This window comes from Anomalospiza imberbis, chromosome 1, assembly GCF_031753505.1.
Source record: "Anomalospiza imberbis isolate Cuckoo-Finch-1a 21T00152 chromosome 1, ASM3175350v1, whole genome shotgun sequence".
Taxonomy (NCBI): Eukaryota; Metazoa; Chordata; class Aves; order Passeriformes; family Viduidae; genus Anomalospiza; species Anomalospiza imberbis.
Window position 1 is genome coordinate 85,990,869 of NC_089681.1, and position 22,896 is coordinate 86,013,764.

At 40.4% G+C, this 22,896-nt stretch overlaps 1 protein-coding gene and 1 long non-coding RNA gene across 5 annotated transcripts in view; one reads left to right on the forward strand and one right to left on the reverse strand.

Moving 5' to 3' along the window:
- The first annotated feature begins 1,194 nt into the window (after nucleotides 1–1,194).
- On the forward strand, nucleotides 1,195–8,763 carry LOC137478929 (uncharacterized). Its single transcript, XR_011001883.1, has 4 exons — nucleotides 1,195–1,315; nucleotides 1,849–1,965; nucleotides 7,808–7,927; nucleotides 8,137–8,763. It is a non-coding gene; the product is annotated as an uncharacterized lncRNA (long non-coding RNA).
- Nucleotides 2,940–22,896, reverse strand: part of F13A1 (coagulation factor XIII A chain) — a 59,140-nt gene continuing 39,183 nt past the window's right edge. For all 4 annotated transcript variants that reach the window (XM_068199007.1, XM_068198997.1, XM_068199017.1 and 1 more), the window contains exons 9-15: nucleotides 17,570–17,673; nucleotides 16,693–16,781; nucleotides 15,689–15,842; nucleotides 14,818–15,105; nucleotides 11,739–11,899; nucleotides 8,770–8,906; nucleotides 2,940–4,910 (exon numbers count right to left, since the gene is read on the reverse strand). In XM_068199007.1, the coding sequence (XP_068055108.1) occupies nucleotides 4,766–4,910; nucleotides 8,770–8,906; nucleotides 11,739–11,899; nucleotides 14,818–15,105; nucleotides 15,689–15,842; nucleotides 16,693–16,781; nucleotides 17,570–17,673 (1,078 nt within the window). In that variant the 3' untranslated portion in view covers nucleotides 2,940–4,765. The remainder of the gene's footprint in view (nucleotides 4,911–8,769; nucleotides 8,907–11,738; nucleotides 11,900–14,817; nucleotides 15,106–15,688; nucleotides 15,843–16,692; nucleotides 16,782–17,569; nucleotides 17,674–22,896) is intronic.

Consider the following 22,896-nt stretch of genomic DNA (forward strand, 5'->3'; position numbering starts at 1 on the left):
TGTGGGTGTCCCCTGTTTCACACCTGGAGGCAAAAATATCTCAGCAGTCTGCCTGCTGTTGGATCCACTTCAGAAGATTTTTGGGTAAGCTGATGTATTTATAACTTCCAGCTTGGAAGCTTGATCTACACCATTTCCATAAGTTAGTGGATTCTGAGGAAATGGTTACACAACCAATACGCCAAGATTATGGCTGCAGGGGATGGCAAGCTGCAGGGGATGGCAGCTGCATAATGACCTCCTCCCCTCCCCTTTAATCATGTCCTGCCTGTGTGTTGTTGTGGCTTTGAGTGGTGCTTCCAGCATACATCAGGGTATGCTCTGCTCTGTGGTAGCTAAAACCTGAGCAGGAGCTGCGTGAGTGTTTGCAAGGGGTCCCTTTTATTCCCAGACTAATCCTGCATTGACCAGACAGGCACAACCCTGTTTGAGGTCACCTATGGAATAGGCTAAGCCCAGCTTGGATTTCCTCATAGGGTACACTCATCTCTCCCTTACTCATCCAGCTATCATTCTGGCTCCAGTATACAAGACAATTCCTCTCCTTCCATTGACACAGTATACTTTAGATTTTCCTCTTTCACAATGGGGATATTAATTCTGGTTTTCCCACCTCCTCTCATTTGGCTGTCTTTCATTGTCTTCCTCTGTTGTGTCATCACTCAAATTCAGAAGTTAGCACCAACAGCCACAGCCTTCTCCTTGGGAAAAACAAGGACAAATATGAAAGCAATATGCTGAGAAAATGGCATAGCAGGAAGGAAAATGCCCAGCAGCAGTAAGGGACAGTGGGCCAGGTGTGTCACTGATTTGGCAGTGTTTATTGATTAGTTTCAGTTCAAACCAATTATCACTGGTAGTACCAGTCACTAGAAAAGTCAATGCTCAGTCACATTCTCTCCTTTTGGTGCACAAATCAGATGCTGCCATTGCTTGAGAAAGGTCACAGCTTGGTGATAACCTAGCAGCACAGGCACCGGGGCTTGTCAAGATTTTTACCTGTAAGAGCAATTATCTAATGCCCTGGTATCTACTACTGCATTTTTCTTGGTTTTTGCTGTGCTTTATTCAATTGCATGGTGAAATTCTTGTTGTTGTATGTCCTTATGTAACTAGTAGACAGTAAGTGCAGGTATTATTCCTGGTAGAATAAACTACATATGACCTCTAAATAAAATGCACCATAAATGTTCTCTAGGATGGGATGGCAATAGGGGCCTTGACAGTGCAGGTGTAGGATGATATGGGAGGCCTCAGGCTACAAACAGCTCACTAGTAGTTAATAAGTGGTTGTCAAACTGCACAACATTAGGAAGTAGGTAAGAAAAATTCTAGATGTATCAAAGGAGACCAAACAATGAGTACTCAACACAAGTAAAATGCATCATGTAGCAAATTGGGATCTACTGTGGAGCTGAATCAATAAAAAAAAAAAAAAAAACCAAGTTGTGGAGTGTACAAGAAGTCTGTAAAAATCACCTCTGATGCATCATAGGGTGACAAGGAAAAAATTTTTTGCTGTGCTTACCTCAGTGAAGATAAAATCTCCCCACTAATATCAGACTCTGCTTGGTGGAGGACCTGGGACACTGGTGACTTGCTGTTACACATGACCCCACCCAGATTGGAGAGATCAGAGGGGCAGTGTAGAGGTGTATTAAAAAGTAAAGAAAGCGGAGTATGCTATAAAGTTTATGTGTACCAGTTTTACCTAATATAATTTGGACTATAAATGTTAGTATCATTGTATTAAAGATACAAGTATATAATACCATCCTAGTTATTTCAACTACTAATAATTCTCTGATTAAATTATATTTAACAAGACTAATAATATATTCTTCCCAGGCCTACCTGTAAGATGTGTTTCCTTTTGATCATAGCAAGATCTGGAATGTGACAAATGGATGGCTATTAGAGCAACCTGCCCCACAGCTTGGATGTAACAAGTTGGTAACAAATGAGGTTTGCCTCGGGAGTGACTTGTTTGCATTTAGCATCTCTGAGTTGCTGGACTGTGAGAGCTGTGGAAGTCTCAGTTCTGTCTCTTTGTTTTTGGACTGTTTCTTCCTCAGTGCATCTCTGAGCTGTGATGGTTGTTTGGAGGACCCAAGTTCAGCCCACTCAAAGATGATCCTCAGCTGAAGTTTGAACTCTATAACTCTTTTCAGGTTCAGAGCTTCTTCCAATCTGAGGTTGCCAATCTGTCCTCATTATTTATTGATCACAACCTATGTGTACATAAAGTGCAATCACAGCACTCCCTGCTCCTCCTGTCAGGTTTCATCCATGTTCCATGTGACAGCCCATTCATGGGCTGGTGAGTGGCTGAAATCCTAGAGGCCATCCCCAGTTTTTCCTCAGATTTTTGTGAGCATCTCGGTGCTCAGTGAGCAGGCTGGTGGTGCCAAGGGCTGCTGACATTCCTGGTCTCTGTTCCTAGCCATCACTTTGCTTCAATATACTCCTCTATAAACTATAAATAATAATTCTTCCTGTCTCCTGGCAAAGGTCATTCAGCTGAATGTGTGTTAGTAAAATGACTTGAAATATTTAGCTGAGAGAAGCACTCCTTAAAAATGGAACATAAGTAAGGTTTCATTAGGGGCAAACTGGTGCCTTAAATAGTCTCTGACAAGTTAAAACAAATTCCAGGGATTTTTTTCCTGGCCCTATTGTTCTCTGGAAATCATCACCTTCTCCAATTCATTAGGTAGCCAGTTGTTGAAACAGAAGGAAAACCAAAGGAAAACAGTTAAAAATAGCCTGTAATATTATTTTTTTCATTTAAATAAATGTAAGATTTTCTCCTTAGCACCAAGAAAGACACATGGCTCAGAAGTGCATTTTTAAATTTTTACAATGAAGACACAGCAACTGGTGTCTACAGTGCTCCTATGTAGAAGTAATTGATCAAAATACAGAACACAACATGCAAGTGCAATCAGACACACTTTATTTTGTATTCTTATTACACTGTATTTATAAAATGCCTGGAATAGAAAGCAGGTTTATATGCAAGAGCACAAAATAGATAATTTTGTTAGAAGATGTAGAGCTTGGTAAGACTGCTTAATTACCTAACAGAGATTGTCACCTTGCATTGACAACACATTGTTCAGTGTTTTCCACCCCACAAGACTTTGACATGGCCAAGTTTCTGATGTGGTCACATAAGCTGTATAAAATAAGGGTGTGTCCATTCCTGAAGTAAAAGCCCCCAGAAATCTGTTTTTCCTGGATCCTGGGTTACTTCCAGACTATATGAGGTGGTATGAATTTTTGCTTTGTTTCTCACACTTTAGTAAAAAGAGCAGCTGCATTTCTCCTCTCCCAAGATTTTAACAGCTGCTTACAGGTCTTGCAGGAGGTACTGCAGGCAATGTGCAGCAACAAGAGGAGCAGAAGGGAAGGAAGGCATGTCCCTTGCTTTTCATTGAGACCACCAGATGATATGGCCATCCAGAAAAGCCCCAGGGTTTAATGAGAAAGATGTTCCTTTTAACTTTGGAAGCTCAACAGGCTCCCCTGTGCTGTTAATACCTGATCTGCTCTTACACACACACCGTGACCAGAAGGAAGGAGTTGTTGTGGCTTGTGTAAGTTTCTGACTCTGAGGATACATCTTTATTCCTTTCCCAGGAGTTTCTGTCCCTCAGTATTCCCAGGGTTACTTATGTACCAGATCTTCATTATGTTTTAGCCATGATTCTTGGGAACTTTCAGGCACGATTTAATCTAAACTCATACCCATATTTTTAGTTTAAAGTCACCCCCAGCTCCAGTGCAGGACACTGGCTAGGCTTGTGGGACTGGCAGGAGAAGACCCTCAGGCTCCCTGCTCTACTCCTCTTTCCTTCACCCCATTTGCCAGCCTGGACTGCTCTGGGACAGTGAACACTCCTGACACACTCATGTGGGAGATGGCTCTACAGGGTGGGTTCAGGAGAGAAAAAAAGGCAGAGAAGGGTGGAGAGAGAACACATCTTACACAAGAGATATGACCAGCAAGTGCAGGTTTTGTGGGATAAACTCTGAGTAGAGGCAGAAAAACTCTGGATTTTCGCCCAGCAAAGTAGAGGAACAGCATACCAACTGCATATGGGGTCTGATGAGGGTAAGAAGTGAATCTGCGTGAGTGGCTGCACACATGAGAGAGTAGGAGAAAAAGCACAGGGAAGCTGCAAGACAAAACAAGGGGCTGAGAATATTCTGGAGATAAAACATCCTGAGAGATGCTTCCAGCAAAGTGAGCTCTCCACGAACCAGAATATTATTAATAATTTGTAGCATAAAGCAGACCCTTTTATCTAGAAATACCTGTTTCTATTGCAGCCTGAACGACCTACCATAACATTGTGTAATTCAGTCTAAGAATTTATAACACTGGGTTCTTTATTTTTTTCCTTCCCTTTTCAGTGAAATACCAGGCCTTAATTAAAACTAAAGTTCAGATTACTCTGGCGAATGGAGCTTTCCAAATTCCCTTGCAGCACTAATGCAAAAGACCATAAATACAAGTGAGCTACAGGAATAATATGACCTAGAATTGCCTTTAATTACATATAGCTAATTTTTAATTATTCAGCATCCAGGTGCTTTTTTAATGCTCTCTCCAGTCATACCAATTAGTTTGCTTTATCAATTTTTTTCAGCAGAAGGATGACCAAAATAACAATAAGCAGATTTATACCTCTTCTTTAGCCACCCCTTACCATGATATTTTTAAATATAGCTGAATGAGAGAAGAAGGCAGCACCTTGGTTCATGGTTTCTGAACCTGGACATTCAGCTCACCATACACATGCCTCAAAGCATCAGAATTCAGGCTTGCAATCAGCTTCCGTAAACCTGGTCGCATTGGGGTAAATTTTACTTCCCAGGTCAAAGTAGAATTCATCGGGATTCTCCTGAATAAAAAAAAAGAAAATTTTCAATATTGCAGTCAGTCATCCAGTGCTCTCAACCTGACACAAAACGGGAGAAACTGAAGGTAGATAGTATAACATGTCTCAAATCTTTTATGTTTCACTCTTTTTCATAAACATCATATAAATTACCCTCTCCATCTTCTATTCCTCTCAGAACTGACCCTGTTAAAGCCTTTTCTAGCCTTTCCTTCAGGCTAATTTTAAATTTCCAAAATGAATCCATTTTCTTCTGTCTTCTCTCATGATCACTTTCCGAATAACCTTCTTAATATCTAACATATATTTTTTCTACTTTATAATTCCATTTTTCCTGTTTATTATAGTCTATAACCTGGTGGTGATTCCTTAAATGGTTAAATAAGTCCAAGTGTTCAGGTCATTCCCCTGCAAACCCTATGAGATGTTGAACCCCTCCGTCACTCCTACCCTGAATCACCCTGCCACAGGGTGTAGCATCAGCAGATCTCCTCAGTGACTCCTTCAGATGACTTCTTCATGTCCATACAAATAAGCCAAAGTATTCTTGGGAGTCCTGCTGTTGTTGGTTACTCTTTTACATTATGTATGACTCTTGATAACTCATATATAAAACAACGGCATTCTGCACTGTTCTTGATTTTCAATTTTTTTTGCTTCAATTAAGATGCATGGACAGCCTCGGGTATTGGGTTTCTGTGTTTCTCAGTGCTTTCACAAGGTTCTGCGTGCAGATTTTAAGGGCTGATATTTATTGACTGATTGATTGTGTTTGGTGGGTGCTGGGATAAAACTGCTCCAAAGGAAGCAATGGACAAGGCAATATAGTGGGGAGCTATTTATGAAAATGAATTTTTTTTTCCTCAGCATTAAATAAGAGGGTTCTAAGTTCACTGTTCTTATCTCATATGGCTACAGTGTCCTGAAAACAACTGAACAAAATGAGAGCAAAGCAAGCCTATACTTCAGTTATTGTTTCAAATTCTCATCTGGTAGGATTTGGTTCTCAGGTGCCATGTCATAAGCCAGGGTCAGGACAGAAATATCTGCTCAGGCTTAGCACAAGCTGCCACAAGACAAGAAACCTTAATTAACTCTAAATTAGCTAGCCTGGAATCCTCCCACCTGTGTATTTGTTTCAGTGCAAGTCTGGTAAAATAAGCTATTTCAGCTCCTTTTTGCATACACAGATAGGTACCTTGGGGCATGTACCCACTTTTAGAAAAAAAAAAAAAAAAAAAAAAAACCCAAAAAAAACCAGAGAAAGATTATATTTTTGATGTGAGCATGTGCAGACTGCTTCCAGCAACTGTTTTCCCTCTTTTTATCTTCGTTATTAATGAGAGAGATTCTGCTCCCCATAGCTGGTCTGCTTGCATCCACCAGATGCCCACTAAAACGGAATCGTGATAAACCAATGACTTCAATTGCTGAAGAAAGTGAAATACCTTTTCGAGTTTATGGGAATTATCTGCAAGGGATTATCTGAATGGAAAGTGAAGAAGTAATGATACAAGTCTGCTGTGCAGACTACACTTCTTGAGCAGTTGGGGTCCAGATTCTCTAAGGATGAAGGTTTTTGGGCCACAGCTTCACAACGCTCCAGTAAGAGAGGGTAGCACTGCCATCTTTGTTTTATAGCGCTATCATCTCAGTACATATATTTGTGTGTGTGCACGTGCAGGAACAAAACAGATGTGCTGGGAAACCAAACCTGCCTTTTCCTGTCTCTCTACTGTCCTGTTTCTAAAACAAGTTGCTTCTCACTACAGATGCTAATACTAGTTTAGCTCTGATGTATAGAAACACCCAAAATTACTTACCTGCTAGTGTGAAAGTATGCTTGGCTATAATTGTTTTAGCACTATCCATCACTGCCTGGTTAATTCTCATTTGTCATGCAAAGACTATGCCCTGAGTAAGAACTGCTGCTGCCAAAGGCTTTTCAATAACTCATGCTCCTCATCTGTCTGAGGCTAATAGCTAAATATCAATATCTTTATCTATATATAGACTTTATGAATGGCAAAGACTGAAGCCCCCCAGCCACTACTTTGCCAGAATAATGTTGTATCAGCTAGGTCACACACAACCAGTTTTTTGGAGCCACTCAAGTGATACAGAAAAACTACCTAAAAAGTACACAGAGGCCAAAAACCTTATCCCCACACAGAACTGTAAAAGCTCCATCCCATATGTAACAGTCCCTGATAAATAGGGAAGTGTTGAAAGGGTGGGGAAAGTCTAGAATGTGTTTAATTCTCTTTTCAAATGGAGTAAGCCACCCTGATCTGATTTTCCTGGGTGAGAACTCAGTGATGAATGATTCTGCATAATATGCTGAGCCATCACCACACTGGACCCATTTATCACTTTGAATGCATGGAGACAAATGTGATTATTATTTAAATAAACTACAACTGCCCCTTGCTCTGTCCTCCATGTGTATCACCTCCATCACACATCCATCTCAGAGAAGTAAAATCCTAAAATGACTAAGCTGATCCATTTCCATTTTCAATGTCGCCAAGGGCATTAGTGAAAAGGGGAAAACATGGTGACTCTGAGGAAAATGACGTGTTTCATGAGTCATTTTTCTCCCCTAACTCTTGTGCCTTTGAAGTACCTGATAATTTCTGCATCCTTGAAGGTGAGGGCAGTCCACAGCAGCTTTTGGATTGAAAAGGATGCGGAACAACAGGGGAGGCTGGCACAGCTGGGCAGCAATGAGGGCTGTTGTCATGACTTGTGTAACTCTTGTGGACCATGCTGAGTCATGATCAGCAGCACCTATGACATACCATGTGCACAAAGCAAACACAGTATGTTGCCCTTTCACAGTTATTTTTCTGTCAGGTCTACTCTGGAGATTGGTTTTGATCTTTTTATCCCTGTCCCAGGTGCTGTCAGGATCAGACCTCCCCTGCTGGCTGCAGAGGATGATGACAATTTATGCAGCTGCTGAAGCACAGGCAATTTCTCAAACTCCTTTTAAACACACCTAGGGACCATCAGCTCAGGTAATGATAGATACTAAGCCCAGATAGATAGATGCCCATAGCCTCAAAATTTTCCAAGTTTCTCTGTTATATACCCTTGGTTCATGCTAAGCTCATAACACTGAACTCAAACAGAAAGAGGATTTACAACTTGCCTAGCACACAGGTATCATGGTGTCAGTGTAAGGTGTGACTCTGAGAATAATGAAGGTGGCTTTCCTTTTCCTCAGATCTGGGAGCGCCCTGTGCTGGGAACATGCCTGTGTGCCTGGGCACCCCTGTGCAGTGGAGCTACTGAGAGCAGCTGTGCCCTCACACACACGCTGCAGCTATGCCAGCAGGCTCTGCAAACAACACACATTTTGTGTCTTGACATGAGCTTGAAAAGATCATCTGAGGTACCTGAATGTCTTGTATAATCATGATTAACATGAGCAGAGAAAAGCCCTTTCTGAAAAACAGCACAGGACTCGATTTGCACATGCTGAGTGAGCGGCAGTAAACACTTCAAGTGCAAGATAAATCTTCTTCTCTGTGATAGCGGCTTGTAGGTGCTATTGTCAAGTGCTAAAAATAATGCAATATGGTGAAAAAGTAAACTTGGGCTGCACTAGCAACTATCCACAAACACTACCAATTCCTCCAACCCTAGTACTGAGCAGATGAAATTCTCTCACAGTCTGGATAGCCCAACTTCTACTGACTACTGAGACCTACAGGTCCCCAATGTATTGGATTTTAAAGTACAGAGAGAGTGTTTGAATTAAATTACTCAGCACAGCATTAATTAAGTGTCTCTTGTGAGCTTCCCACTGTGAGCAAGCAGGGGACAAACTCCCGGCTGGTTGTGCTTTCTTCCCTACCCGAACTGCTTTTTTATTGTTCTCAGCAGACCAGGTCCCTCAAGGCGGAGCATGACGTTCTCCAGGGTTTGTTTCAGAGGATTGGTGAATTCCACAATCACAGACGTTTCTTTACCAGCTACCAGTTCACCTTTGGTCTGCAAGACAAGGAAAGGACAATGCACCAGAAACTGATAACAGATACACAGTACTGGCAAGGCGAAAGAACAGAGCATACAGCAAAATACCATGAGGCAAAGAAAGCCTAGTGAGAAGAAAATTGTTGGATGGCACATTTTTCCACCCATTGTAATTTTCCCTCAAACCACATGGCAAATCAATAGGCTGGCCCTCATTTCCATAGAAAACCAGAAATCTGCATGTACAGTTCTGGAGCTGAGGGCCCAACTGAGGGTGAGTCCAGCTGATGGGGCCTCTCTCCTAGACTCTGTGCCCCTTCTCAGTCTCCCCACCAGCACTGAAGGGATCTGCTCAGGACATAAGCTCCAGAAGAGAAGGGCAGGTCTTACCCTAAATTAGAAACACCAGGCTATGTGGTTACACTCTCAAAATTGTCATGCCCATCTTCCCCTTGCTTTTGCATTCTCTTTTTGTGCTCTGAAGGGTTTCTAACCTTGCACATGTGCTCTATGGAGGCCTCAAGGCCAGTGTTCCTCCAAACCCTATGTAACCAAAAGAGCAGTACATTTTGCACTGGAAAATAGTAAACCTCCAAACAAATGTGTTTTTAAACAACAGCTACATGCATGGGGATTTGGGATTCTTTATCGCCCTGGAAATTCAGCATTTCTTGCAGAATATGTGTACTTGTTTTTCTTGGGCATGGGTTTTCAGCTTATGGCTGGCAGACGTTCCAGCCCACTTCATGGTCCATCAACTGATTCAAAGGGCCTTGAGAAAAGTAACTAAGAAAATCAAGTATCTTGTCAATAAATTTAAAGTGGTGTTTTAAGGAGGTATGACATTTGCAAAAAGCTGCATAGACTCTGGTCTAAGAGATTACTCTGTGCCAAAAAAACAGTAAAATGACTGGAGTAAAGGAGGAGACACAACTAAGCTCTCAACGGCATTTGGCCATATGAATGTGCAAAAGGACATCACGGGCATTTTCATAAGTCTTGGCTCAATTAGAGATCCTATAACCTGTTAATTTCAATTGACCATTTAAGATCACTGGGTGTGATTCAAAATCATCCCAAAGTCCCACACTTGCAGCTGAGACCATGATATGTATTTGCTGGTCTTATTTTTGTAACCTCATCTCAGGGTTAGAATATGGTGTCATTTCCTCAGCTATTGAGTCTGAGAATCTCCTTAGATCAACAGAGAAAGATCAAAGGTTCATCTGAAGACATAATGGGAGATAACATTTTTTCATTCTTCTCTTTCACTCTCACATCAAGAAATTTGGTCTGCCAATCACATCCACTGAACAAACTTGACAAGAAAACTAAATGGATAAACGATCATAAATTTCATTAAAAAGCAATAAATCAAAATTTCTTCTATCAATATATGCTCACACACATGCACGCGCACACACACACATCCCCTTAAAAAAATCCAGCTTTTAAAATTTCAGTGTATTTTCATACATCACAAAGGAACAGAAAAGAGAAAAACTTAGTTTTACTCAAAAACATGGGTTTTGGACAACAGCCTATTCTAAAAATCCTTTCTTCAGAACAGCAAGGAGGATAAACTATTTTGAAGTTGAAAATCTGAGATTATGTAGATATTCTGTTTAAGTATTGAATTGAAAGAATTCTTTACCTTTAAAATTTGGTTATTGAACACAGGTATTTGAAGTAGAGTTTACTTGTCTTGTTTACCTCCTCTGTGGAATGCTTAGTAAACCAAAAATATTTTGTTTGAAATACAATTATCTGATCAGAACATCATGGTATTTCTAATGACCATGAAACAGAGTAGATTTTTTGGCAAACTTTGATGTAGTCTTGATCCACGTTTCTAAAAAAGCTTTTTTTGCATAAGGTTGCAGTTGCTACATTAATTATTATATGGAAACCTGAGCACTAGTTCAAATAAATATAAATGTATAGAGGGGAAAAGTTGTATAAACTTAGATTTCTTTCAAGGTCCTGAATTTTATGGAGCTGTATTAATGCTTATATAAAGCTTCCTAAACATGTATTCTGATTTTTTTCTAGTCTTAGGAAAAAAGCAGATCCAAATTTCATCATTCAAAGCAGACGAAGGCTTGGTGCTTTTGAAAACAATGCCATTTATTTGGATGCTCGGTGATGAATTCAGAAGTTTAAATCCCAGTTAAAATGGCTTGCTAAGTTAATCTCAGTTATGTAAAAATGCCTTATCTTTGCCATACAACATAGGCTCCTTGTAGTATCACAAGCATTACTCTTCTCCATTTTCATAGGTACCACGCCACTCTCTGCAGAAATGCTCCAACTTTCGGGGAACACCACTGGCAGTACATTCAGAGTAGCATCAAAACACTGAAGTCCCAAGACATTGTCCCGAATCAGTGCTGCCCTTTCAAGTTTCGAGAAACTTTACACAATACTTGTGGAAGCTCTCCCAGGAAAATCACTTCAATAGCAGTGTTTTTCATTCTTCAGCAAGAGGCCCCTGTGCTGTGTTGCTTTAAACATAATAGACTTTTGAAGAAGTTAAAGAACTTGAGTGACTGAGTGAGTAATCTCTCTTACCCTCTGAGTTTCTTCAGCTTTCTCAGATCTTTTCCCCTCTCTCCTCCATTGAGATTATTTCAGCTCTTCACTACCAGTGCTGCTATAAGCCTCTCTCTTCAATGTAGGGACACTCAATACACTACATAATGTACCTATACACCCTCACACACTCCAGCAAGCCACTGCTCTGTAAGGTCCATGTTAGATGCTATAATGTGCATAAACACACACACTCCTCTGCCCCACAAGTCAATGCAACACCCTTGTAGAGAACACAGCCCTTCCACCTTGAGCTACCTTGATCCGCAGGGTGGGAATTTCCAGCATTATCGCTTTCTGCACGGCCAGAATCTTCCCTGTTTCATTGATCCGCGCAGTCACAAAGAAATGAAAGGAGGCTTGCTCCAGCAGGTCACTCATGTACTCACTCGATTTGATCACAATGTCGAAAGAGCTGGCTGAGGGGAGACACAGGAAAGAAAAAAGGCATCTGAAGCAATCTGATCACTAACTGCTCCTCTCATCGTGGCCAGTGCCAATTACATGAGTGCCTTGGAGAAAAGGTGGCTTTCGAGCTAAAGAATGGGTTTGATTTTTTTTTCCCCTCAAACTAACTTAATTTCTTTACTACACCATTTCCCCTCTAATTTTTCCTTCTTTCCATTTAGGCTGTGAGCTTCCAGGGGCAAGGGCTGGGTTTGTGCACAGCCTCTGCCCAGTACCCTCAGCATGGGCCAGGTCACTGTTGAAGGCTTCTAGGAGCTACCACAAAATAAATGAGAAGGAAGGCTGGAACAAAGACACAAAGGTCCAAACTGGCTTTTGCGTGTCATTCCTGTAAATGTTTGCTTTTTAATTTTACCCTTGTTCTTTCTTTGCCTCTCTTCTTGGCACAGGGATGCCGCCAGAGCAGTAACTGGGGGGTGTGAGCCCATGCAGGTTATCTAGGAGATCACCTGCTCTCCAGGACATGGCTGGTTATCTGCCTTTGTTCTACACTGGACTTGCCTGCAAACATTAGCAAGAAGGTCCTCCTGTCACCAGCATGCCCTCCAGAGAGCTTTCATGTGCTCTCTGACAATAATTATCAGAAGGAACAAGTCCCTGTAGGCTAGACAGTTGAGAAGGAGGGAATCATTAGTTTTAACTATATTGAACTGCAATTCCCAGGCCAACAATGGTGTGAAAATGTGATGGAGAGAATCAGACCAGCTAACTAACTGACCAGGCAAAATATATAGACCTGGAGCTCTTCTCTCTATAAACATTCATTATAACACTAGTAAACACATCAAGATCTCCCATCTGTTACCTATGATGATTACTGTTATCTGTTATTTGTATTGCATTTGTGACATACACTGGTAACACTGAGATAATTGAACTCAGTTGGGTAAATGACATTCACCCCTTTTCGCTCTTTTGATCCGCTCACATCAAAACCTGTTCTTTGATTTGGTTTCAAAGCTATTCCCTTGGTGGCCACCTGACCTGGATTTACTAGGCCAGCCTTAAAATTACTTGATGTGCCCCTGCTCCCTCCTTCTCACTCTTTATCTTGTGTAAAATAATTTCCCATAATACTCTTAACTGTAAATTATAAATCAGGCAAGGTATTTCTCATCTGAGAAGTAAATCAGTAAATAAATTAGTTACAAACCAGGAGAAATTTACTTTGCAATGGAAGAAAAGAAACTTTTCTGTTTAAATTTAATCACTACAGGAAAAAAAGAAGAATATACTTCCATTGTCTTAGCACTGGTTGTGCTGATAAATTGTCAGTACCACTTACTGCATCTGGGAAAGCCAAGGGAGACACAACACTGAGTTTCCTTATAGTTTTTTAAAAAAATAGAGAAAACTAAATATAACTCAGTAGATCCAAGAGCACCTTTGAAAGCACTGGAAGGTTTAAGCTATTCAAATCCTCAAAGATGTTTTCAACCCACACAATTCCTTTAATCATTATTCTGAAAATAATTCATTCGTTTCCTGTTTGAAAACTTAGCTTGCCTCATGCTTTCAGTATTTTGGGCTGGAAGAATACCATTAATAAATCTGTTTATCATTGTAATTTTTTGTTACATACACACACACACACACACACACACACACATATATATATATATATATATATATATATATATATACACGCACACACACACTTTTCACCCTGAACAAAGCCTAAAAATCCTGCTTGGGTGCCTTGGAAGGTACTCTCCTATTACATTCCTGACAGATTGTTCTCATGCACTTGCAGATAATCACACTACCTCCTTCACACTGCCCACCTGCTCAGACACTATTCCTGATTCTACATGTACTACTTTCCAAGGAAAAGGTGAAAGAATTCATGCTTAAATTTAATGTATCACCTTCAGAAATGGTGTAATTTGTGAGGAGATTTTGTCCTGTTGCAGAACAGAGTGCCCCACAAATTGATGACTGTAGCTCAGATATAAGCAAATTCCCACCTTGATAAGTGGGAATAGCTTTAAAAATGTCTCATTGGTCAGAAGTAGTGATGGGGACATGCTCTTGGTACACATACATAAAAATCCATGTTCTGTTCTTTCAGGTGCCTCTCCCCAGTCTACATTCACTCACCATCGCTCAATTCAGAGTTTCCAGCACTATTTCAAGAAGTGTTTTTTCTTAGCATTTACTTAAATTAGAAAAAATGAATTATGATGCTCTGTGATGTTTAAACATCTATTAATTTATTTTCTTGCAGAGAGGAACCAGGTGATCCTCAAAGCACTGCAGAAGCTGTATTTTAGGTAGTAATGCCCTACACAGACCTTTGATAGAAGAGCAGACATAAATAAGTCCTGGAACCATGCACAAATCACAGCCAGAAAATGTAGCATACACTTCTCCTACAAGATGACTGAATTTTCCCTCATCAAAGAAGCAGCACAGAATTTAGACCAAGACTATTGAAACTGATTTTTTTTACTGTACCTATTCAAGTCTCAAAAAGTTTTGCAGTATTTCAGATCAGATATTTAGTAACTGATGTAAGTCACTACAAACCTTCATGCTGTGTTTTGATAGCAAGTATTGGAACAACCCAATGCCCATTTCCAGGCCCCCTGCAAATGATCCACAGAGCTAGAAAGGATCAGCAAGTAGCTCTCAGGGCTTTGTTACAGGCTGTAGGTAGAAGTTTTATTAACCTTCACAAGTAGATCTTTATCAGTGGACTTCTACTTTTTGCAGAATAATGAGCTCCAAATAAAATGTGCAGTTTCAGATGATGTTCAAAGTGAGAAAGAAAGCAGAGGATTTTTTGTGGCCTGATAGGAGCTGTGGTTCCATGGGTGGAAACACTGGTGACAGTTAAGAGCACAGAAAACAACCATGCAAGACTTACATGAAGAGGGTTCCAGTTTTGCACTGAAAGAGTGTTTCTTGAATTCACTTTTTGTGACTCCTGTATAAAACACTATGTTGCCCGAAAAGTAGGTAGTTGCAGTGTAGGAGTTACGACTCTTGTTCCTGAAAGTTATAGTGACTTTAAAGTCATTGCCAAGGACTGCCTTTTGTGCTTGGAAGTCCATGTCAACATCTGTCTGTGGCTGGTATGTGGTATCTTGGATACTTTGCTTTTTAACACCATACATCACAGCAGTCTCAAGAGCCAACCTCTCCTCATCTGAGCCTAGGAATGAATGAAAACCAGATTTAGAAAAGAAACAGGAGTGCAGCGTTAGCCCACCTACTGATCATAAGGGTGTGTCTTCCATAGTTTGTAGTAGCTGAAATAAATAGATGAGGACAGTGAACCCTCCTGGAGTAACGTTAGCAGTGGGAGAACTTCACAGCTACCAAGGGTGTTGGTGTTAAAGCCATATCAGACAAACTGATGTAGCTGAATTCTTATCAATACAGCTACACTGATTTACTCTGTGTGAACAACTGGCCTAAATAAGAAACGTCTAAACATCTGTACAGAAAGCCTTGAATTGTTCTGAATGCTTTGAGTTTCTCCCTGACTAGCCTTTATTTTCACTACAACTTACTTAGTCTAAAGCATTTCAGAGTAGCAAAGTTTATGCTTTGCTTGTGCCGTATGATCAAGGCACCTACAGTGTTTCTGGGATGGAGTTACAAATAAAGAATTCCAGAGAGCACTTTGGCAGCTTTTCATGAAGCTCCCTCAGTGACAGAGGTTTCCAAGTCATCATCCAGGATCTGACTGAGATAAGTCTACATCCATATGGTTCCAGCTCATTTCAGGTTACCTTCTCGGAACTTGTACTCCTCAGTAATGTCCACCATTCCATCACCTCCAACTTCCTTCGTCACAATCAACTGCCCAATACGGGTTGTGTCAATGTTTTCTACCACTTGGGTTCCGTTTTTCTCCATTCTTGTGTAAAAAATGTCACTATTCACCTAGGAAATTAAATTAAAGAAGATTGAGATATATGAAAGCAGAGAGAGGAAGAGGAGTCAGCCTATCTCCCCCCAGATAATGACACATTGATTTAAGTCCCACTAATTACTCACATCTACATTTCATGTTTAAAATTAGTCATATGCTGAGATGCACTTTATTATTCACAGCTCCAGAATGACAGAGTGTGTAAACTTTACAAGGATACAGAGAGATCATTCAAATTTGAGGAGCACTACTACACATTTCTTGTACCAAAAAGCATTAGAAATAGAGAGGAGAATGCTTAATAGCTAAAATATCTTCATTCTTTTCTGTCCTAAGCCATTTACAATTCAATTAGAAGGAAACTTGTCCTGCAGCATTGCAATTCTGGGAATGCCTCCTCTGGTGATGTAAGAGGTTAAAACTCCAGACCAGGCCATCTATCTCCTTATTGAGATATTTCCCTCTCAGATCTGTCAGTCAAATCAACCATGTGAGATCTCCATGACCCACAGCAGCCAAAAGGAATGTGGTGAGCAAAGAGAATGAGCAGCTAGAGCTAGTGACCCATTCAGCATACCTGAATCTTGGAAGGAAAAATTACCACAGCCTGAAGTTTCAATTAAGTCAGAGCAGCTTTTTCTTATTATTACACTGGGGAGCAGAGATTAGACAAATCTCTGTCATTCATTAGAGACATATCACACCTGCTGGCATGTCAAAACATAATGAGGAAATTGCTCTGTGACATGAAGTATACATGAAGTAACTTCTCAATCCATAAATTGAAGTGGAGCCCTATCTTCTGTCTCACTATGGTCTCACTGATATCACTCACCGCAGTAAAAATTTTCACATATGTACCTCAGCATAGACAAAAGGAGCATCAAACTGGAAACAAACGTGACCATGTTTAATGGCTTGAACTGAGGCTGGACCACACCTGTACATACCTACAGGGAGAAGAGAGACAAAGTGAGAGACTAAATAAATTAAAAACATGTAAAAATATTATATTTTCTCAAAGAAAGAGAATTCTTAGGGTTTGACGAAATCTTCTAATCTACAGGAACTCCTGACCAAGAAGCGAAAAGCTTAATTTTGTTACCAGCACTGTAGATAACACAGACTCGGGTCTGGAACAACCTGGTAGTTCAGTACCTTTAATGGCACTATAGCAACCACAGTAAGTCTCAAGCACTTAAAATACAGTTACAGCTGGTTTTGGTTAAAAGAGGTAATTTTGAGAGGACTCAGGTACACCACAGGCTGAGAAAGACCTTGCTACAAATTTGAGAAGACTGTATTTTAAGGGCTGGGAAATTAAGGACTGGAAAGAAAGACCAGTGACTTTTTTTTCTCTCCTGCCTACTATCTGCGCATGTAGTTCAGTTAAGGCTGCATAAAGTAAAGGGGAATTAATCTGATCAGGCGCCTATATAGGTATTCTAAAATGTGAGAAGCCAGCTTTGGCAACCGGATCACCTCTCTTCAGTACCAAGCAGGGCCTTTCTCATGCAGGATTTTGTGTCCCAAGGCATCATGAGCAGTATTATAATAAGGACAGATTTATTTTAGAATTCAAAACAAATCAGGAGAAGGCCCTGAGGCAAGAGTGGTTATTTGGCTAAAAAAGTTTGCACTGGCCTAATGGTGCTAGGTGCCACTGGCTCAGCTATTGTCAGCTCACTGTTTAAAACAGAGATCCCAATGAACTAATGAGGACTTCAAACAATATTACCATCACTGGTTTCTTGAGGTGTCCCATCCACAACCTGCCATCCTCCAAAACCAACAGGAAGGTCAGGTCTGGTCATCCAAGCTTCGTTCCAGCAATGGTAATTCCTTAGACAAGAGATGGGACCAGTATATTAAATTCTCGGAAAGAAGCACACAGACCAAAACAAATCCTGTGTATTTATGTCCTGGCATTGCTTCAATAACATTTTTGCCAATTCAGGGATAAAAATGTTGAGTCTTTTAAGAGAACAGATTTTTAGGTCTATAAGTTTGGTACCTATCTGTTAAACTCTGAAAGCCACAATCCTTCATTGTAGTTTCTTGACTGAAAGTTGAAGAAGGTTTTTTGATTCTTCTAATGTGGTCTGAGTACAAATGTCTCAGAAAATATGAGTGTTTGGAGATTTTTGGGGGTATATGAAAAACTACACAAACTAGAATCCTTTTCCAGCCAGACACCTCCATTTCAATCTGCCTGCTAAAGCAAACTTTGACTCTTCAAGCCAATGAAAGATTGTCTGCTTTATAATTATTCAGACTGAAGCTTTGGCATAATTTATTAAGAGGTTCGGGATTGACTCTGCAATGTACAGTGTATAGTTTTGTTTTCATGGCTCAAAACAAACATATTTTGCTGCCTTCCATGATGATTGAGAAAAAGACCCTGCACAGCCTTTCTAAAACTATCTTCACTGTGGATTCCTTATAAGTTTTTTCCCATGTGTCATGCCAATGCATGATGTCAGAGCTCCTAAAACATACATAAAACCTACCTACAACCACTGTGGGCCAACTTGCATCTTTAGGGCCCAGGACAATGACCTGAATTATAAAATTCTGAGAGTACTTCATCTAGATGCTCAGGGTTAAAACACTCTCACCTGGCTGGATGCTCAGGAGAATTAAAAAAAACAGCACAACACCATCACAGTCTGCCCTGGGTGTTTCAAAGATAAGCAGAAAAATGGATAGATGTTGTAACTTCCAGCAATGCTACCAATGCTCCAGGGAGAGCATAAGCAAGAAAAAAAGATTATCTGGAAAGAGGGTCTCTCAGTAAAGCCAGCAAAGTGTTTGAATTTCACTACTGCAAAAAATAAAAGAAGGAAAGAGTATAGAAAGGGGCAATTTTGCTTGCAAATTATACATATCCTACAGCAGACCTGAATAAACTTACATCTGTGTAGCTGCTGATATAGTCTCTAGTACATGCAATGATATTAGCAACCAAAATAGGGATTGTTAAACTCTGACCATTTCATTAATAATAGGTGAAAACCAGCTATGGAGCAGAGTCAGAAGGATCTGAAGCTTGTCTAACAAGACATTTCAAAGTGGAAATGAAAGCTTGGATCAGGGTAAAACTTGTCAGTTAGGAGAGTTAACGAAGCAGCACTACAGAAAAAGGAATTATTCAAGGAAAATGACGCACACTCAGAGAATTTTTTATGCTGCTGAGAGTAGTCAGTGCTGAATCATGCTCACAGAACTTTGCTGAGGGCTACCTGGGAATGGGGACACACTTCATGGAAGGTGAGTATTTGCAAATTGTTATGCCAGCATATGAGAAAGACAATCTCTGCCCTGAAGCCTGCACTGGTTCACCTTGAATCAAAGTCGAATGTGTCACTGGATTTGCATTCTATGAAAGAAGAACCTGAAGAGCAGGCAAATGGAAAGGATGATAAAAACAAGGCTGGGATTGGGGTAACAGTGTGGAAAACAGCAGATCTACTTCAGATATTTAATTAGGTAACACAGTTTTTCTATTTTTTTTCTCTCTTTGTCTTAGGGACAGGACCTTTCTTTCTGATTTCTATTGGTGTAGTGCTGGACACAACAGGATGGCAATTTTTTTAGGTCTGCTGCCATGCAAATAACAAATACACATAAGGATATCGAATCTGAATGTACAGGAAGACTGCTTGTAGAGCAGTAAGCATTAAGAAAAGGAAGATAAGGGAAACATTTGCCTTTCCAAAGGTAGTAGCAACCTTCCTATAGAAGTGTGCAGAGCTGAGGAGCTGATTCCATGGCCATAATTTGTTGAACTAATTCTATAATTCTTGTATTGTACAGCAAGCCTGAGACATTAAAGAAAGCAAGAAAGGCAATAGAGATCAATGTAGTGACCATTAAATATTTACAGAGATAATTACGGATAGACTAAACAAAGCGTGGGGAATGGGGAAAAGCATTGGGGAAATTAATAAAAGATGACCAGGCGGGTTTTATGCCTGGAAGACAATTCAAGAGCAGTAGCTCATATTGCTTATGGGACAGGCAGATGCTGGAAGCAGCTGATGCCCTTTTATGAGCTAACAAGTTCAGGCATTGAGGTCGAGAGGGACTGCTAGGGTGAGGCACTGATAATATTGTTGAGAAATTAGAGCAAAGTGATCTGGAACTAAATGGGAGAGCAGAGGTCTCAGAAAGTCTTTCTCCACAGGCCTGGACTTGGATGAACTCCCATGGGGTTGGGTGACATCAAGCAAATTTCCGCAGAGATACTGATGTTGATCTGCTTGGACCTCACAGTAGGAGTGAGTCTTGATTCCCATCCAAGAGAAATATTCTTTAGTGTCTTTATATCATCATTAAGAAAGACAAGGAGAACAGACAGTACTGATGGCCCCAAATCTGGCCAGATTTATAAAAATAACTTTTTGCAAAGTCTGTGTAATTTTGTATATGTGTTTTGTTGGTGGTGGTGCTGTTTTCTATCCTGAGGGAGAAGACAATCTTTAATAAAAATAAATAAATGTCAGAAAACATTCAGAGGGAGCCCCACACTCTGAGATTGATTGGACTAAAAATCCTGGCTCCAAGTATCCCTGCAGTCTGACAGTATTTAAGACTTGAAGACAGATCAGCTCCAGCAGTACAAGTACAATAGAAATGATATATTAATAAAGAAAAAGAGCTTTGCTTCCACTTTGCAAGAGATTATAAATAATAGTGAGAAATGCATTTTTAAAAATCATTATAAATACCTTGAGCTTGTTCTCTTAAAAAAAGAAATAAAAGAGGCATTAAAAATAAAATCAGGGTTAAGACACAAGTCATTAGAAGTCAGCATGTGGGCTACCAAGGAGTGTTACAGAGTAATGAAAAGAAAGGACACAGAGGAGAAATGAAAAAAGGTGCATATATTAAGTCATGCCCAAAGGGTTATGTGCAACATGTACTAATAAATGCACTGGGAGGATAAAAGGATGAACAAGGAAGTTAAAAAAATTATCAAGCCAAGGAAAAGCAATGTAGGATGGAAGGATGAAATGCTAGTGTAAAATTGCATGTGGATTTCATTTGGACTAGGATGATTTTGGATGATCTGATCCTGTCCCAAAAGAATGCAGGAGAAAAGAGATTAAATTAAGAAGTCTTGGGAAACAGCTGGGAAAAATAGAGGTAGGGAAGTAAAAGGAAGTGTCAAAAGTTGGTGGGATGTATTTCATAGATCAGGTTAGGAGAAGGAGAGAAGGGATGAGACAGTGAAAATTGTAAAGCATAGCAATGATCCATTACTGGATGTGTATGGATTGTACACTGAGTCTCCCAGTCACTGTCTCTTGTTTTACATCTTTTATAGGCAGAGATTTCAGAAGACTTCTCCTTTACAGCTCTCTGAGCCATAAAAGGACCAGCATGAGACATGCTGAGGTCCTTCTGTCTCACAGACAGCAAGCAAAACTGCCCAAGGATACTAACAGGCGGCAACAAGGCAAATAGCAGGACCATGGCTCTGGATTTCAGGAGAGCAGGCTTTAACATGTTTAAGGTCCTTCTTGGAAGAATCCCATGGGAGGCAGTTCTGAGTAGAAGATGGATGCACAAGAGCTGGATGTTTTTCAAGAATCACCTTCTCCAGACTTAAGAATGGTACATCCTTGTGTGCAAGAAACCAATCCAAAGTGGCACAAGTCCACAAGGTGGTCCCAATTAAACTCCAACATAAAAAAAGAGGTGTTTAAGAAAGAGGCAGGGAGAGGGGATAGGTGACCAGGAGGAAAACAGAGCCACTCTCTGAGCATCCAGGCACAGGTATAGGAAAGCCAGAACAGAGCAAACAAAGTATGTCAAGGGACATGAAGAGCAGCAAGAAATGCAAGCAAATCAATGTCAAAAGGAAGCTTATAGAATGTGGCTCTGGTGTTGAACACAGCAGGCAACCTGGTGACAAAGTTGAAGGCATTCAGTGATTTCTTTACCTTTGTTTTTACTGCTAAGATTTGCCTTCAGGAATCATAGCCCACGAGACCAGTGTGGAGGTTTGGAACAATGAAAACTAGACAAGTAACAAGATAGAGAACAGTGAAACAAACTGAACACACACAAGTCCAATGGATCTGATGGAAAAAATGAAGTAATCTCATGAAAAGTAATCTCATGAAAAGTAATCTCATGAAAAATGCTGAGGGAGCTTGGTAATGTCACTGTAAGACCACTCATATCTATCTTCAAAATATCATGGTAATTTGAGGAAGTTCCTGCAGATTGGAGGAAATTAAATATTGCTCTGTTCTTCAAGAGAGAGGAGTATCCAGGAAGAGAGAGACTTGTCAGCTTCCCTTTGATCTTTAGGAAGGTTATAGAGCAAGTTCTTCTGGAAAACATTTCCAAACTTATTAAGGACTAGGTGATTGGCAGTAGTCACTATGGATTTACAAGCAGCCAGCTGTGCCTGATAAACCTGAGAGCCTTTTCTGATGAAATGAGTGACTGAAAGGACAAAGGGGAGACCACTGCATGGGGGTTGGTCCTTTTGACTTTAGTGTCATCTCCCAGAACATTCTCACAGACAAACCTTTGAAGCGTAGACTAGACAAATGGACAGCAAGATATATTGATAACTGGTTGAATTGCTCAGATCAGAGGATTGTGATCAGTAGTGATCACCCCAGCTGGAGCTCAGTCATTAGTTGTGTACCCCAGGGGTCTGACACTGTTTAACAGCTTCATTATTACCTGGATGACGAGACTCGCTGTAATCAAATTTGCTGATGAAGAAAACTGGAAGGAATAGCTGATACAACACTGTACACAAGGAGAAACTAAGGCAGCTGGGACTGTTCAGTCTGAAGATGGGAAGGCCGAGTAGGATCTTATCATGTGTATAAATTCCTGGCTGGGGAATTGAGGGAAAGAAGACAGAGCCAGACTCTTCTCAGTAGCTCAAGGACAGGACAAGAAGCAATAAGCACATACTGAAACACAGAAAAATCTGTGTGAAGATCAGGAAACACTTTTCTTACTGTGAAAATGGTTGAGCACTGGCACAAGTTTCCCAGAGAAGTTGTGGGGTGCCTATCCTTGGAGATACTCAAA